The 17,227-nt window shown below is 42.7% G+C and overlaps 1 protein-coding gene across 4 annotated transcripts in view; it reads right to left on the reverse strand.

The window, feature by feature from the left end:
- Positions 1–12,780, reverse strand: part of spen (spen family transcriptional repressor) — a 106,014-nt gene extending 93,234 nt beyond the window's left edge. For all 4 annotated transcript variants that reach the window (XM_085966987.1, XM_085966988.1, XM_085966989.1 and 1 more), the window contains exon 1: positions 12,412–12,780. In XM_085966987.1, coding sequence (XP_085823113.1) covers positions 12,412–12,494 — 83 coding nt within the window. In that variant the 5' untranslated portion in view covers positions 12,495–12,780. The remainder of the gene's footprint in view (positions 1–12,411) is intronic.
- Between the last annotated feature and the right edge of the window lie 4,447 nt (positions 12,781–17,227).

Consider the following 17,227-nt stretch of genomic DNA (forward strand, 5'->3'; position numbering starts at 1 on the left):
TGGCAAAACTGACACTTGTCCAATGATAGCTTGAGACCTTCATCCTCCAGGCGACCAAGCACTTTCAGCAACCGAGCTTCGTGTTCTTCAAGGGTTGCCCCAAACACAATGATATCATCCAAGTACACCAATACTTCGAGCAAGTTCATGTCCCCAACTGTTTGTTCCATTATTCTTTGAAAAGTTGCTGGAGCGCCTGAAACTCCCTGTGGCATCCTTTCAAATTGGTAGAACCCAACTGGACATATAAAGGCTGTCTTTTCTTTGTCCGATTCACTCATCGGTATTTGGTAGTACAGGTAGACTACCTTTTATCCGAACTTCCGAAAACCGAAACCCTCTAAAAACCGAAGGTTTTTTCGTTCAGCGTAAGTCGTAGCGCACGACCCCGACCCCCGCCGACGGCCCCCCGCGAACCCCGACCCCCGCCGACCCCCACTCCCGCCGACCCCCACCCCCGCCGACCCCCACCGCCGACCCACCCCCGACAAATTTCCCAGTCTTATAAAATACCTTCCGAAATCCGAAATTTTCCGAAAAGCGAAACATGGCTGGTCCCGAGGTTTTCGGATAAAGGATAGTCTACTTGTATCCACTTCTGAGATCCAACACACTGAACCACTTGCTTCCATTAAGACAAGCCAGTGCATCCTCAATTCTTGGAACGGTGTATTGGTCGGGAATAGTACGTCTGTTAAGCGTCCTAAAGTCCACACACATCCGAATCTTTCCATTCTTTTTCCTCACCACCACTATAGGAGATGCATAAGGACTCCTGGACTCGGTAATGATCTCAGCTTCTTTTAACTGCGACAGGTGCTGTCTCACTGCTTCGATGTCAGCTGGTGCCAGCCGTCGAGACCTCTCCCGAAAGGGTTTATCCTCGGTAATTCTGATAGAATGGCAAGTACTCTTACTACAACCAACATCAAACTCATGAGTAGAGAAAACTCCTCTCCGCTCCATCATCTTCCTGACTAATCGGTCCTTCCATTCTTTAGGAACGAATGAATCTCCAAAGTTGAAGGAGGAGGGTGTCAGATCTCCGGTTGAGTTAACTTTGGACTCTTCCTTCACATGTGACGACAGTACATTTACAGGAAACAGATGCGCAATCGGCATTCCTTTCCTCAATGTGATTCCTTTGCCTGACATATTCCTCACGGTCACTGTAACTCTCCTTGACATCACAGCTGTCGGGGTCTGCAACTCTGGTCTCACCAGAAGCTCATTTGGAAACCGTGACTCTTCTGCAGGATCATCAGGTGACTCTATCAGAATGGCTTCAGTACCTGGCGTTCCAGGGAATTTTGGTATCCCAGGGATTCTAGCCACTCCTCCAGGACGCAGGGTGATAGGTTTGGCTCGAACGTACCACACGGTTCCTCTTTTGCTATCATCTACATCGGAAGAAAGTTCAGGCAGTTTCTCAAAAGCCTTTTTGAAAACAGGGTGAATGTGTCTGGTGCTCAAGAAGTTTTCACCTCACTGCTCTTTGCAGCTTGTCAGGAGTCGTCTCACTATGGGTGTATTACTGCCAACCAGTATGGAAGCCTCACCTTTCACCATGGGGTCAGGGCAAACCAACACAAGTGCATCAATGGTCTCAGTGGTCCCTACATCAGCTTCCAAGAACTCCAACCTCAGCGACAAATAGCCATCATATGGGTAATCAGCAGGACTAAGGCCCCAGATCTGCAGAAGACTGATTGGGGTTAACGGCAAATGCGTCAGGTATCGGTCATAGAAGGATCTGTACAGTATGGTAACCTGAGAACCCGTGTCGAGGATAGCTTTAGTATAAATGCCTTCAATCTGTATTGATACAGCAGAACTCGGCCCTACTAAACCTTCAGGTATGATGTCTTTCATATCCCCTCGTCTATTATTGCACTTAGCGGAACGTGTCTTAACTACAGGGACAGCAGGCCATTCCGTTACTGTGCCCCTTTGTAGTTTCCTGACTTCTTGGTAAGTTTTATGAGACGGTCATTTACTTTTTTTAGATTTTCCTCACCTCTACATTCTCGCTTGAAATGTCCATCCTTTTCCACAGTTATAACAAAAGACTCCAGGTCTATCTCCTTCATGGGGATATCCTTTAGAGGAATCATTCATTTTGCCGTTAGACTTCGCAGGGTGTTCAACCTTTTGCACCCGTGCGTCATCCCTTTGTGTGTTGGGCTTAGACCGAAAATATGCCATCTCGGCTCTCATGACATTTATTTCCTTCTTCAGCTGTTCCATCTCAGGGTTGACATCACCCTTAGGAGTAGGAACTGTAACAGGAGTCACAAGCTTGGACATCACAGCACTCTTTGCTACATTCCGGGCCTGAAGCATATCCTCCTCCTCTCTGACTTCCCTTAGCAGCTCAGTGAAGGTAGGTGGATCTCGCAACTTATGGGTCATGCGTATGCGAAGAGCAGTCACGTCTTCGAGCAATGCACCTCGCACAACTTGTTCAATGCGGAACCGATTCATTTCAGGCAACTCAATCCCTCTTTTCCGTAACATACAATGCAGCAGTTTGTCTATTCTCAGCAGATAACTGGATAGCTTCTCTCCCTCACACTGGAATGTGCTTCTGAATCTGACCATCAAATCTGAAATGGTTTCAGTAGTTCCAAAGGCAGTTTCTAGAGCCTGCATGTAGTTAAAGGAAGTAGCAGAGGTGTTCTGCGCCTTTAAGAATCTTACAATGTCAGCAGCAGGACCCTTAAGGCTTTCTACTATTCTCTGCCTCTTCACATTGTCACTGCACTGCCATTCCTCTAGCAGAGGCAGGGTCTGCTCAGCCCAGGCGTCGTACTCCTCTTCCCCACTGGGAGTTGGTCTCACTCCTGAGAACATACGGAGCTTACGGTATCCCTGAGCCTCGAAGGGCAGATTGGTGCATTTATCCACCAGAGAACTAATGGCACTGACCAACTGAGTGTTCATATCCAGGGCCGAAGGACCTATCAGACCTTTGACATCAGCAACAGTCTTTCCTTCTTGTCTCAAGAATGACAACAACTTGGTCTGAAACCCTTCTTCTTCCTTAGTAGTGATAGGGACAAACTGAACTGGCCAGGGACCAGCCTCTTCAGAAAGCCCAACTGCCTCAGGTAAACCATGACCTCTCAGGTTCTCTGATGTCTGGATCAACACAAACTGCTTCTTGGTAGCTGTATCCAAGCAGCGCTCAACTATCCTAACCTTTCCAAAGGCTTTGACACAATTCAGAGCCCTTAGCAAGACATCATCAGGGTCATCGTTAGCAACACCATTCAGCACAATGGCATGGGTAGTAGCTATCTGCTTCCGTTTGCACCAAGCTTCAACCTCAATAACATCCATCTTTTATGCTCAAACAGCCCAGTAGAAACCACAAACCACTCTCTTAGCACTGAGCATTCAATACTGTTAGTTTATTGACATAAATATACCACAATCCCGGACGAGCCCCCAAAATGTAACCCCTTCACGGTTCTCTAGATATATGTGAGATGTGGTCTCTGTTGTAGTCCAGTAAGGAGATCACTACTACAATGGCTTAATTCTAATTATCTTACTTTATAGTTTTAACGTCAGACAGTATAAGAAGATTACGGGTCAATGACCTAAATTAGACATTTGCATACATTAGAATGAATCTAGACATAATAAACATACATTCTCCATTTATATGGATTCAAAGGAGAATCTGTCCCTGTGTCCAAATTAGAGTGCACTCTTTCGTTGGCGCGCTTAAGTTGGAGCTCATGGTATGTATAATGTCTGCAAGACTTACGACTCCGAACCCCTTCGTTGAATTCTCTTCACGATCACTGAATCCCACTTTGAGTTCTGGATGCAGAGCTACTAATACGAAGGGCGGCGGCCGAGTTTGGAAGCCCGGGACGGGATGCGGCAGCCATTTGCCTCCTGAGCCCTCTTTTCAGAGCTCCTGCCTTCTTCTCTTCCAGTCGCTCCTGTTTCCCGCTCGAAAAACCCAACTCCACCCCTTCCTCCTGGGGTTTCTGCCTGGAGACTACGCAGCCTCACTGTCTGCAACAATTGATACTGGTGCAGAATTATGAAAAGTCTGCTCTTAGTCACATTGTGTCCTTAAAAGTTCTTGCCATACCTTCACATGGGCAACTTTAACCCAGGGATTTATAACAATGATAATACAGTGTCTAAGTTAAAGATTGATAACCATACTTAGCGTACATAACATTTCCAGTGGGTATTACATGTCATTCCTGCCATCCCAGGTATCAGCCTGGTGAATCTTCGCTGAACTCCTTCCATGGCAAGAATATCCTTCCTCAGATAAGGCGACCAAAACTGCACACAATACTCAAGATGTGGTCTCACCAAGGCCCTGTACAACTGCAGCAAGACATCCTTGTTCTTGTACTCAAACCCTCTTACTATGATGGCCAACATACCATTTGCCTTCTTAACCGCCTGCTGCACCTGCATGCTTACCTTCAGCGACTGGTGCAGAAGGACACCCAGGTCTCGTTGCACTTCCCCTTCTCCCAATCTATTGCCATTCAGATAATAATCTGCCTTCCTGTTTTTGACACCAAAGTGGATAACCTCACATTTATCCACGTTATATTGCATCTGCCATGCTTCTGCCCAATCACCCAACCTGTCCAAATCATCCTGTAGTTTCTCGGCATCCTCCTCACAGCACACACGCCCACCCAGCTTTGTGTCGTCTGCAAATTTGGAGATATTACATCTAGTTCCCTTGTCTAGATCATTAATATATATTGTGAATAGCTGGGGTCCAAGGACCGATCCCTGCGGTACCCCACTAGTCACTGCCTGCCACTCGGAAAAAGACCCGTTTATTCCAACTCTTTGCTTTCTATCTGCCAACCAGTTCTCTATCCAAGTCAATACCTTGCCCCCAATCCCATGTGCCTTAACTTTACACACTAATCTCTTATGTGGGACCTTATCGAAAGCCTTCTGAAGGTTCAAATAAATTTGCAATGCATGAAACTAGTCAACTGTATTTACATTACCTATTGTAAGTGTAGGATTAAACCTACCAAATTCTTACATCATTGTTGTTAGTTATTCCACGTAAACGGTAGGACAAGTACTTATATTAAAAATAGACTGAGAGGTTGCATGAACTTTCTATGAAGAGAAATATGAATTGTATCAAATTGTATTCTGGCCTCTTACACATCCACTATTTCAATCACTCCACCATTGGCAGCTGTACCTTTTGCTGCCTAGGCCCCAACATCTGGAGGCCTCTAGCTCTCACTCCTCCTTTAAGACGCTCCTTAAAACCTACCTCTTTGACCAAGTTTTTTGTCACCTGTTTTAATATCTCATGTGGCTCGATGTCAAACTTTGTTTGCTAACGCTTCCGTGAAGCTCCTTGGGCTGTTTTACTACGTTAAAGGTGCTATATAAATGCAAGTTGTTGTATTCCACCGAGCACCTCATTGCACTGGGATATTGGATGTGTCAATGATTACTAGGCCCTTTGTCATAATTGTAAGTGAAGTTATTTTCTTCTTCTGAGATTCCCAATATATTGACAGATGTGTCCAAATTTGTCCTGAAAGGTTAGATAGCAAGATAATCATTTTTACTTCTCCAATGTCTGTTATCAAATACACTGCTCAATGTGAAACTTAGCCAAAAGGTCCCAAGTTCATTCCCTGGTTGGTGTTGATCTGAGCCTGGTGGTGCAATTGGTCTTAATACTCCTGGGCGAGGTGGATGGGGGTGTGGAGGAAGGTGAAACTGCCAGGATTCCCTATCCTAAAGAGCGTGTGTGTGGACATCAGGCAAGGGCAGAATTTGACTAAGTTATGATGTCATCCAAGATAAAATAGCCTGCCAAAACTTAATGTCTAAGCTCAAAAATGAAGAATGTCATGATGAGGTAGCTAAATCCATCTGTGAGAGCAGAGGAGTAAGCAAATTAAGGGGTAAAATCCCTGAACAAACTTTTGAACATACATTTCTTTATCCTAAATTTGACAGTATTCACAGTTCTAATCCTCTCTCGATTAGGGAGGGCTGTTTTAGTACACAACAAAAAAAATTATAATGTACATAACATTATCATAAACCTGCTCCTTGGAGATTAAGATGCGATAAATACTTGGTGTATTCTTTACTATTTAAGAAAAATACTCCAGAAACTGAACTTTTTTCAAATTAATTTCAGCTACACAACAGCTGTAAACATTTTTCACCTAATAATAGTAGTTTGCCAAGATCATTAACAGAATGTTATCAAATAAAGAACTTGCAATTAGACAGTGACTTTGATGTCCCCTGGATGCCCTAAAGTGCTTCACAGCCAATGAATTACTACTGAAATGTAGTCACTGCTGTAATGTAGGCAGACCCACCAGTGAATCTGTGCACAGCAATGTCCCACAAGCAGCAATACCATAAATGACCAGTTAATCTGTTTGGTGATATTAGCCAGGACACAGAGAACACCCTTTTTTTTTATGGGATATTTTACATCAATCTGAACAGGCTGGCAGGCCTTCAGTTTAACATAACATTCAAAATATAACAGCACTTCTTCCTCAGTAATGCATTGAAGTGCCAGCCCATGTTATTGTCTCAGGTCCTACACTGGGGCTTGAATCCAAAGACCTTCTGACTCAGAGGTCAAAGTGCTTCCACCAAGACAGGGGCTTAGATACTAATGGCTGCATACAAGGTAAATAATAATATAAATTTTAAAATGTCTTAATTATTTTTAATTATGACTGAGAATAGAGTAGTTCAATGTGAGCACCAGTGATACTCTTGCATTCTGCTGGGAGATATTTCCCTTGTATGTGAAACCAACAGTTCTGTCACTCGGACATGGTAGCCAGGAGCAGCTGGCACCTCTGTTGGCTGTTATGCCAATAAATCTCAACTGGTGGTTTGGAGCCAGCACGTTTAGACAAAAGGGTAGGGGTTCATTATTCATCTTTTGACTGTTAGCCATGCAATGTCAAAGCCAAATTTGTCATTTCACTATCCTGTGGCTAGTTTCCTTGATTGTAGCACACAAATATGCATAGGGATTAGAAATACATATAAAATGACAGTGGATGCCAAATTATTTTTTATTGGCTCACATCTGGTGACCAAATGTTGCTAACGATCGCTCTAAAGAAGTTAATGGCCACTATCACAGAGATGGAAAACGTCCAATTTGAATCTGGCTAAAACTTCAGTCAGGGTGTTGCTATGTAGATGAAATGATTAAGACGACAAAAATGTCATTACATTATAATGAAACTACTTCCACAATCGGTGTATGAATCTATAACTGTGTGGAATTGCTCCATTTATACTACTGGATCTCAGAAAGGCTGCCCAATCATAATATTTTTTACAGAACGTGCAACTTTCTTGGGGGAGGAGAGGGTAAGGGAAGGAGAAGGTTTTGCAGCAGAGGGTATAGGAAAGACATGACAGCTGCATTCCTGGCACCATTTGTATCAATCTACCTCCGAACTGATCCCAGCAAGAAGCCCAGCTCCACTTGAAGCCGAGACCAACTTGGAAAGCAGAATTCAGTTTACAGATGTCAAATTTGGCAGATTTCTGGTCCGATCTAATTTTCCCATGTCAACATAAACAACTAGCATTAATAATCAGAATGGACAGGCAGTCTAGGTACCAAGAGCAAGTTGTTGGCCTTTTCCTTTGATAGGAGAAAACCAATTGTATCAAAACCTACATCACCGCCTTAGCAAAACAATAGTTTTATATGTAAAATAGGTGGGCTATCCAGTATCACCTATTTATTACAGCATGTGTTTTGCCACGGATGCAAAGTTACCAAAATTCAACCCCGAACATGAAAGTGATTTCTACTACAGTCGAATAGCAACATCTTTCAGTACAATCCCTCCAGTCAGGTTTCCGCCCTTGCTACAGTACCGAAACGGCTCTCATCAAAAGTCACAAATGACATCCTTTGTGTCTGTGACAAAGGTAAACTGTCCCGCCTCATCCTTCTTGACTTGTCTGCAACCTTTGACATAGTTGACCACTCCATCCTTCTCCAACGCCTCTCCACTGTCGTCCAGCTAGATGGGACTGCACTCGCCTGGTTCCATTCTTATCTATCTAATCGTAGCCAGTGAATCACCTGCAACGGCTTCTTTTCCCGCTCCCGCATCATTACCTCTGGTGTCCCCCAAGGATCTGTCCTTGGCCCCCTCCTATTTCTCATCTACATGTTGTCGCTTGGCAACATCATCCGAAAACACAGCGTCAGTTTCCACATGTACGCTGATGACACCCAGCTCTACCTCACTACCACTTCTCTCGACCCCTCCACGGTCTCTAACTTGTCAAAATGCTTGTCCGACAAGCCATTATTTTTTTATGTTCCCGCCACAAACTCCGTTCCCTAGCCGCTGACTCCATCCCTCTCCCTAACATCTGTCTGAGGCTGAACCAAACTGTTGGCAACCTTGGTGTCATATTTGACCCTGAAATGAGCTTCCGACCACATATCCGCAGCATAACCAAGACCACCGATTTGTACATCTAACATTGCCCGTCTCCGCTCTTGCCTCAGCTCATCCGTTGCTGAAACCCTCATCCATGCCTTTGTTACTTCTAGACTTGAATATTCCAACGCACTTCTGGCTGGCCTCCCACATTCCATCCTACGTAAACTTGAGGTCATCCAAAACTCGGCTGTCCGTGTCCTAACTCGCACCAAGTCCCGTTCACCCATCACCCTGTGCTCGCTGGCCTACATTGGCTCCCAGTTACGCAACGCCTTAATTTCAAAATGATCATACTCGTTTTCAAATCCCTCCATGGCCTCGTCTCTCCCTATCTCTGTAATCTCCTTCAGCCCCACAACCCCCACCGCCCCCAGATATCTGCACTCCTCTAATTCTGCCCTCTTGAGCATCCCTGATTAAAATCACTCAACCATTGGTGGCTGTGTCTTCTGTTGCTTAGGCCCTAAGTTCTGGAATTCCCTGCCTAAACCTCTCCGCCTCTCTTTCTTCACGACGCTCCTTAAAATCTACCTCTTTGACCAAGCTTTTGGTCACCTGCTCTAATTTCTCCTTATGTGGCTCAGTGTCAATTTTTTTGTCTTATAATACTCCAGTGAAGCGCCTTGGGACGTTTTACTACGTTAAAGGAGCTATAAAAATACAATAAGTTGTTGTTGTACAGTTTGAAAGTCTCCTGAACAATTGCTCCTATAGTACAATTGAGTTATATTTAATATTTTCATTTAAGCAGGCTTATCTGGGCAAAAAAAAAAACAGACCACAATGAAGGCACGCCCTACCCATAGCCTCCGACTACTGTTTTCATGCACAAAAAAATGACAGTACTGCGTGGGCAAATAAATGTAAGCGATTTGAAACGCCAACGCTATATCTCTCCTTCCTTCTGCCAGAGAAGGAACCCAACTCTTGCTGCTTACGTCGCCCGTTTTAATAACGCCTAGTTACACTGTCCTAACTCTAGACAGTAAAAAGCACACACAACGAAAGAAAAACGCATCTATCGATCTAATGCCATTTAACGTAAAGAGATTCGAGGTATGCCATTGATTTCCTAACAACCCTTCCTCAATGTTACAAAATAGCCCAACCGAAAAACAATGAAACGCGCTAAATACACTATGAATATTGTAGCACCAGATGAAATAGCCACGACGTTTGTTTCACAATCTATTAGTTTATTTGGACTTTTCCCCCGAAGTATAACACTGTTCCAGATCATTTCTATCTGAAACCTTTTGCACCCTCCCCCTTGCGTGTTTCTCTCGTTCTCTGGTGGGGGAGGGGTGGGAACTGGTTTATTTGCATTTCAAACTGGTATCGCAGAAATACAGCCCTCTTCTATAGCAATAGACACTAGATTCTACCAACCGCAATCACTCTCAATATTTTTTGTAACCACCATGGCAATGATAAAAATATTAAAATGTTTTTAATAACGCAGATTTTTCACAGTCCAGTGTAAGAAATTGCTAATAGTGCAAAATATTTTCCTCTGTCCCTTAAAGAAACAAACGAATTATTCTAATATTATCTGGTTGTTTTTTTTTTAACTATCTTAAAGCATTTCCAGCTGTGCTCCTGTTTTTCTCCCTTATAAATCGGATAAATTTGCCATCGAGACAATGTTAAGATTATCATACATTATAATTATTGGGTAAACCTTACACTACGAGTAAAAACAATTTATAAAATCTTGACATAGAGGTCTTAATCATAAGAAAATGATGCTTGCATGTGGAATACAAATACGGAAGTTTTTCTTAATTGTGAACAAGCGCAGTCACTAAATGCACGATTTGTGGCTTTATACAGGACTTTCACCAACTGCAAACGCGATCTTACTTAAGACGCTGATAATTTAACAGCTTTTTTACAAATCACCAAGCAACCGTAACTAAGCAACTCCAGCACCAACCTAAAAGGTAGGAGTCCCTTACTAAAAACCTTTATCTAAACATGGAAGGCTGCCAAAATATACTCTATCTCCACGTTACCATTTGTTTTTCATCGAACAAAATAATATGACTTTCAAATACCGGATCCACTATCAACGTTATCTACTCCTGTAATGCAATTTTAAAATAAGATGCAAACGATCCGAGGCAGAGGTGCTACAACAGTGTCCTTTTTACGAACGCATTTTACAACATAAAAGATCAAGAGACGTAATGATGTTTTAATACAGTGACATAATTTTAAACAGACAGAAACTTTACTGTAATCCTAAGTTTAGGTCTTCTGGCCTCTTCCTTGGATTTTTAAATATCCGTTAACCAACATATGCCGTTCAAAACCAGGTATATTTAATATAGTAAAAGAAATCCGGGTCAAATTCCTAACACGTCTGGGAATCCATAAAGATCGTTCTGTGTTTGTGTCCCAGGAAACAACTCATGAGTTTTCTTCCCATTATTTAAAAGTATCCCTAATAGATCGAGCTTCTGTACTTCAAGAGTGACGTTAAGTCGTCCATCAGTTCTGGCTTGCCTTTGTATTTAAAAAATGCAATGTTGATTAAAAACGTAAAATAAAACATTTTAAAAGTATATTGTTTTTCAAAACAAGTTACTGGGCAGCATTTTGCAATCACAAGAATCTGTGGAACACTTAATGCTGTTTTAAGCTATTAGAAATACGCGAGATGGTAAATCAGGTTTTTGTACACATCCTCTGACGGGTAGGTACAAGTACATGTTTCAAATGCCAAACGTGATGCTGAGAATGGGATCCGCCATTTTACTCACGCTAAGCACCACACGCTACGCTCAGTATCCCTATTTTATCATTTCCTTTTTACATCAATACAACCTCATTTTTAAAAACTCTGCTCGTCTTCCATTAAAGTAATGAAAGTTAGAAACAAACATTTTGCAAACTCAGTAACTGGCTTTCACCGTTTAATTATGTTTTATACAATAAATTAATACATTTTCCAAATTTCAACCGTTCACTACACGAGAAGCAAATTCGATGCTTTGACTGCACCGCGGATGGCTGTTTCCTGTCTAGGAGATATAAATAAACTGTGCAAAATTCAACAGCTATACCTGAAAATCAGAATCTCTCAGGGTATTTGCAACTTATTTTAAAAGCATGGTACCTATAACTTCATATCAAATTGTTTTCTTAAATTAATTGATTTCAACGACATAATATATAAATTTCCCTGCTAATAGAAGTCTCTCTTGTGCTTGTAGGTTTTTCAGCTGTACAGGGCTAAGTAGTTTCTGATCGCAGATGAGCGCCAGTTTGGACCTTTGCTATCAGTGAATGTGTTGTGTTGTACTCCCCTCCCCCAGCCCTGTTTCCCACAGACAGCCCTGTCCTCCATTACAGCTCCCATGTGTCTAAAACACAGTCAGACCTTCACATCCTTCCCTCTCCTGGGGCTGGAGCTTGCAAAACCACCAATATTTACAACATGAACAATGAAATTAGTTGCAAACTTTACGTTTTAAAAGACAGAAGATACAATAGTTTTTAAAACATATACACGATTCTCACAATCAATTCAGCCAAGTCACGGGCAAAGAACAAAAATCAGAAAACGTGTTTGTGTTTCATTTCACTTTTTAAATAAACGATCTTCCTTCTCCCCATAGCGATCAAAAGCGGTTGGGTGGCAGAAGAAAAGATGTTTGAGCAGATCGGCCCGAGATTGTAGCAATGCCACATAACAATAGGAATACTGTTAGGCAGCCAGTGACCTCTTTTACCGGAGTGAGGGATGTGAACTTAACCAGCAGCCTGTGTGTGTGTGTGTGTTCGATCTCACTCACACAGCTGCAGCAAGAAGCCGGCACTTTCTCCGGTTTCAGTTTACCCTGGCGGGCCTCGAGGCCGGGCCCACACAATAATGCACTCCAGAATGTTTACCACACACGGCGCGGTCCAAACTTACCGTTTAAAATGCTCGATAATCTTATCTTCGCGCACATTTTCCGGCAAATTCCCCACCCAGAGGTGCCTGGTTTCTCGTACCATCCTTAGCGAGTCATAGGGCTCCTTTTCTGTGCGAGTGAAAGTCCGGGTTTGCCTTGGCTCCTTGTCGGCCCGGGCCGGGTTAATCCTTGAGGTAAAATCCCACCATTTAGGCTAACGCACACACACACTCTCGCTCGCGCCGCCCGACCTGACGCGGTTTTTTTTTCCTCGAGACGCTAACAGTTCGTCCCCAGACCCGAAAAATTGAACTGCACTGCGCGTGCGCGAAATCCGCCACCGCGGGCGCGCAAGCTCCACGAAAACCCCGGGTCGCTTCGGCTCCACGCTGCAACACGCACGCGTGGAGAAATCCTCGCCTTTTCCCCTCCCCCATCCCCCAGCCCAGAGGAACCAACGTTAACCGCGCCTGCGTGGTACCACCTTAACGGTTTTTTTCCACACCCCAAGGTAAATTGCGGAATCTACGCATGCGCGGAAAATGCGGCACCATGTACTGCGCAAGGGCCCAGACCGCAGCAGGAGCTGGGAGTAGAAATACGCCTGCGTGGAGAGTGGCTGGGAGTGTTTTCTGCGCAAACGTACAGAGTTGGTGTTTAGCTTACTACAGTGACTGGGAGGAAAGTTCTGGAAAAGCTGCTGTCGGTGCAGGAGCACGATGAATAGAGAGGAATCTGAGAAAGCGCAAATCCAGGGATTTCCACTATTTTATTTAAAGAATAGATCTGTTTAACCTGTGTATAAGTGCCTCCTTCGACTAATGCTAAATTTTGGAGATTATGAACGATATGGGAAGATTTTTTAGATGGCTTGAACGCCGAAATGACCGATATGAGGAAATACAACTTTCAAAAAAACTTGTTACCAATAACTTTTTGTCAGACAACTGCTGTGTGTTCGTTCAGAATGGGGTTTTCTTACAGGAATATCGTCATTTCACCATTCTCGGCCCTCTTTGTCCCTGTCTCTGCTCCCCTCCCCCTCTCCTTTTCCACTCGGGCGCCATTTTAAGGTGATGGAAAGATCTGGAGAGTCCGCCATTTTGTGGCATTCAGTACTCTGCCCTAACAGGGAGTGCTGCGCACATACACTGCTGGAATACCAGAGATGTAGACTACCTTGTGGCTTAAAAATAGTGGAATAACCAGCAGTTATACCCCATGCGATCAAAAAATCTGGTCTTGGAAGATGCTATTTCGTTTAATCATAGCGCTAAATAAAACTGGCTTTGCGTGCAACCTATACAGATCAACTGATACAAGCTCGCTAAAAATATTAGGATATGTTAAATTTATATCAGATTGGAGAGAAGGAAAGGATTCTCTGGGGAAAGAACAACAGTTTGGGTAGTGATACCACTGTACAGTAAGTGTTTCAGAAAGGAGAGAAATCTAATATTTTTATTAAATCTTGTGTTAAAGTATCTACGTCACCATTCAAACATACATTTGCAGACAAGTACCCACATAGCCTGGTGGGTCACATGTTTCTCACGTTCTTGTTGTAAATTTGAGTCTTTAATACACAAAGGATTCCAGAAATTTATGTAAAAATCTAATGTTGGTATGGCTCTTTGTTTCTGGTGAGCAGCTGTGTACTTGGACTGGGGCCATATATTTCTTAAGTGCCGACTGGAACTGCAAACTACGATTTGAATCCAGTTGATGTCAGTTTATGGTGGTGAATGTGATGCAATAACCAAATTCTGGTAATTGTGAAAAATCTGGTATTTCAGCAGACCCAATTTTATAGAATTTTGTGTTCTAAGTATATAATGTATTTTGGTACGCTGGAAATTATCAGCATATCACAAAAAAGTTAACCCTTGATCAAATGGATTATGTTTATCAAAAATTTATGGTTTTATCTGTTCGGGTTTGCTAAGAAAGGAGGGGGATTATACTCTTAGATTGTGAAACCTAAGGCCAACACCCATGGCGCAGGATACCAAAGTTGAGAAGCCATACTGAGAGCGGATGACTCCTAAGCTTGACTTTTAAAAGCCTGTAATTATGTACTGTAATGAGTTAAGCAGTACACTTGTGATGTGGATATATTCTCAAGATTGCTCTTTGTCTCTTGGTATCCACCCAGTATATTTATTCAGTGATTATATGAAAGCTGCACTGATAACTAGGGTAATTCTGCATCCTGATTAGTGTAGAAGTCTGCATTAAAGTCATCTATTCTTAGAAATTTGACTTGAATGTGTTCTATTTATTAATGGCTAATGAATGATTCTTGAACTGTTACAAATGGAGGATCTTGATCTAACTGATACTTAATATTGTACTCGGTGACCATGACATTGCACTGAGTTTTAAAAAAAAAAATTAAGTCATGGGTATTTTCAGGAGAAAAATATCCCATTGACTGGCTCCTGCATAGAACACTGGCTTGATAGGATCCCTTTTGCAATGCGTTTGCTTCTCAGCATTATCTATAGTAGAGTTGTTTTGGAGATGGGAAGAAGAAACAGTTCTTGTCTGCTGAGGGAATAATGGTTTTCATTAAACCTATTTTCTTAAACCATTACAATCTTGTAATGTGAGCTCTTCCACTGAAATAAATGGCAATGCGAAATTGAGAGCGAGCATTGAGGAATTTCCTGTTTGGCATGCTTGTTGCTTTTTAAGGTATTTTTGTCTACAATCATAACCCGTAGAACCCCTGCACATCCTTGTACTTTTGCACCTCTTGGTTAGACAGCATTTCTGTTGCACCTTTTGGTGTTGTCTATCATTCATTATTAATGTCTTTTACTCTGCACACAATTCTGATAGGGTATCATGGTGCTTGTCTTTCAGAAACCAAAAGAAGAAAAGTAGCTTGTGCACATTGCATCATTTGAAGAGCATGTATGGGCTCTTCGATTGTAGGCTTGTGATTATGCCATTCATGCATGTAACTGCAGTTTAGCTTCATATTCCATTCGGGTGTACACTTAATGCTTTGTAATAGATCCAGTAAGTGTTTCCCAGCAACTATTTTTGTGTTGTGGAAACCATGTGTATTTGGTCATAACTGGCTTTCAATTTGCTGTTCACATGCTGCACACAACCATTCAGTTGCTATACAAAGCTCGGTTGCATTGTATTTTGCATATGTTATGTATAAAATTTTTGAGGGTATCCTGTTAAATTATTCATGCCTCATTCTGAGATTCCCTTGATTTTTGTGTGACCCAAAAGTAGTGTCACATTACCTCGAGTCACTGAGCAGCTGATGCATCGGAGATCATGCTGCTCTCTTCCAGGTTGCATAAGATTATTAAAATCATCGCCACAAGAACCTATTACAAAGTGAAACACTGCCCCTCGTTCTTTAGAAATTGGATTCCTTTCTAAGTATCATTGTGCTGCTTAATTAACTGATATACTTCAGGGATTTTAACTAAACATCAGATTCTCCCTTGAAAATGCCAATTCAGGGTGGGAAGAAGAAGAAAGGAGTGTACTCTTCTGATGCAACCAATAAACTGTAACTTAATAAAAACACACACAAGGAAACTTGGCCACGGAAGAGAGGCAGGCATTCAGGCTGAACGACCCCTCCTCGACCGTCCACTGCCTGGACCAGTTGATGGCCACTTTGGCCAGCCCAGGAGCAGTCTGACGCGGAGGTCCTCCAACCTGCCCGCTCTCCTCTGCACCAGGTGACCAAAGAAAAGGAGTGTACTCTTAGTGTACACAAACAAACAAATAAACTGTAACTTAAAACATTAAAGGAAACTTAATAAATTAAAATTTTGTTGCTGAGGATGATTATGCACTCCAGTCCCTCTGGTGCCCATTGGTCGCTGAAGGCCTCGAGCGTGCCGGCAGACATCGCGTGCTCCATCTCCAGGGCCACCCAGGCACTAACGTGGCCGCAGCAGAGAGTTAGGTAGTCGGGCCAAACGACCCCCTCGACCGACCACTGCCTGGACCAGGTGATGGCCATTTTGGCCAGGCCCAGGAGCAGTCCTAGGAGGAGGTCCTCCGACCTACTTGCTCCTCTCCACACCTGATGGCCAAAGAAAAGGAGTGTACGACTATCTCTCGGAACCACAAACTGGGCGAAATGGGTTTAATTCTTGCTTCTGATCCAAGTGGGGTCCAATTGAAGAGCATGCTTAATTGTGCAGTACTTGGAACTGGGCACAAGGGGCATTGAAGCGAGACTGGAAGCAGTCAACTGGCCCAGTCTCTTGGCAGCAGGGTTATCCGGCTTGGGGGTTAAAGATCGAGAATGATTAAAAGAAACACTCTGTTTAACAATGCTGAAATGCTCCGGAAATGTTTTATCTGCTGCAGTCTTACAAGCACTTGTCCTAGCATAAACATAAAGAAAGCAATATGTAGCGTCTCTAAATGGGTTGCTTCCTATACATAATTTGCATATCTGCATTTCCTTATATTCTAACTGCCTTTTAATTTTCAGTCTGCTACTTCTGCAGTTTTTTTGCCAGTTTATTCAAAATGAAATGTAAAATGTAGTCTATGAATACAATAGTAGAATAGGAGCAGTCAGATAAACCAGATAAGTCTAGATTAAGTGAATTTCTCTTCATCCCTCATCTGCCTGTTTTATTCATATGCAAGGATGAGAATTATTTCACAGACTTTGATTTTTTTTCCCTACTTGCTCTGGTGGCATATGGAGTTTCTGAAATTACTGTTTTATCCATTTGTGAAAACAATCATCCCAGGAATTTTAAATGCTTCTCCAGGTTTTTGTACCCTTTTCTCTCCTGAAAGCACTGACTTTTGCTACGGTGCTGTTTATAAGTGATG

Source organism: Somniosus microcephalus, chromosome 25 (genome assembly GCF_052327205.1).
Source record: "Somniosus microcephalus isolate GS21.2 chromosome 25, FLI_Smic_1.0, whole genome shotgun sequence".
Taxonomy (NCBI): Eukaryota; Metazoa; Chordata; class Chondrichthyes; order Squaliformes; family Somniosidae; genus Somniosus; species Somniosus microcephalus.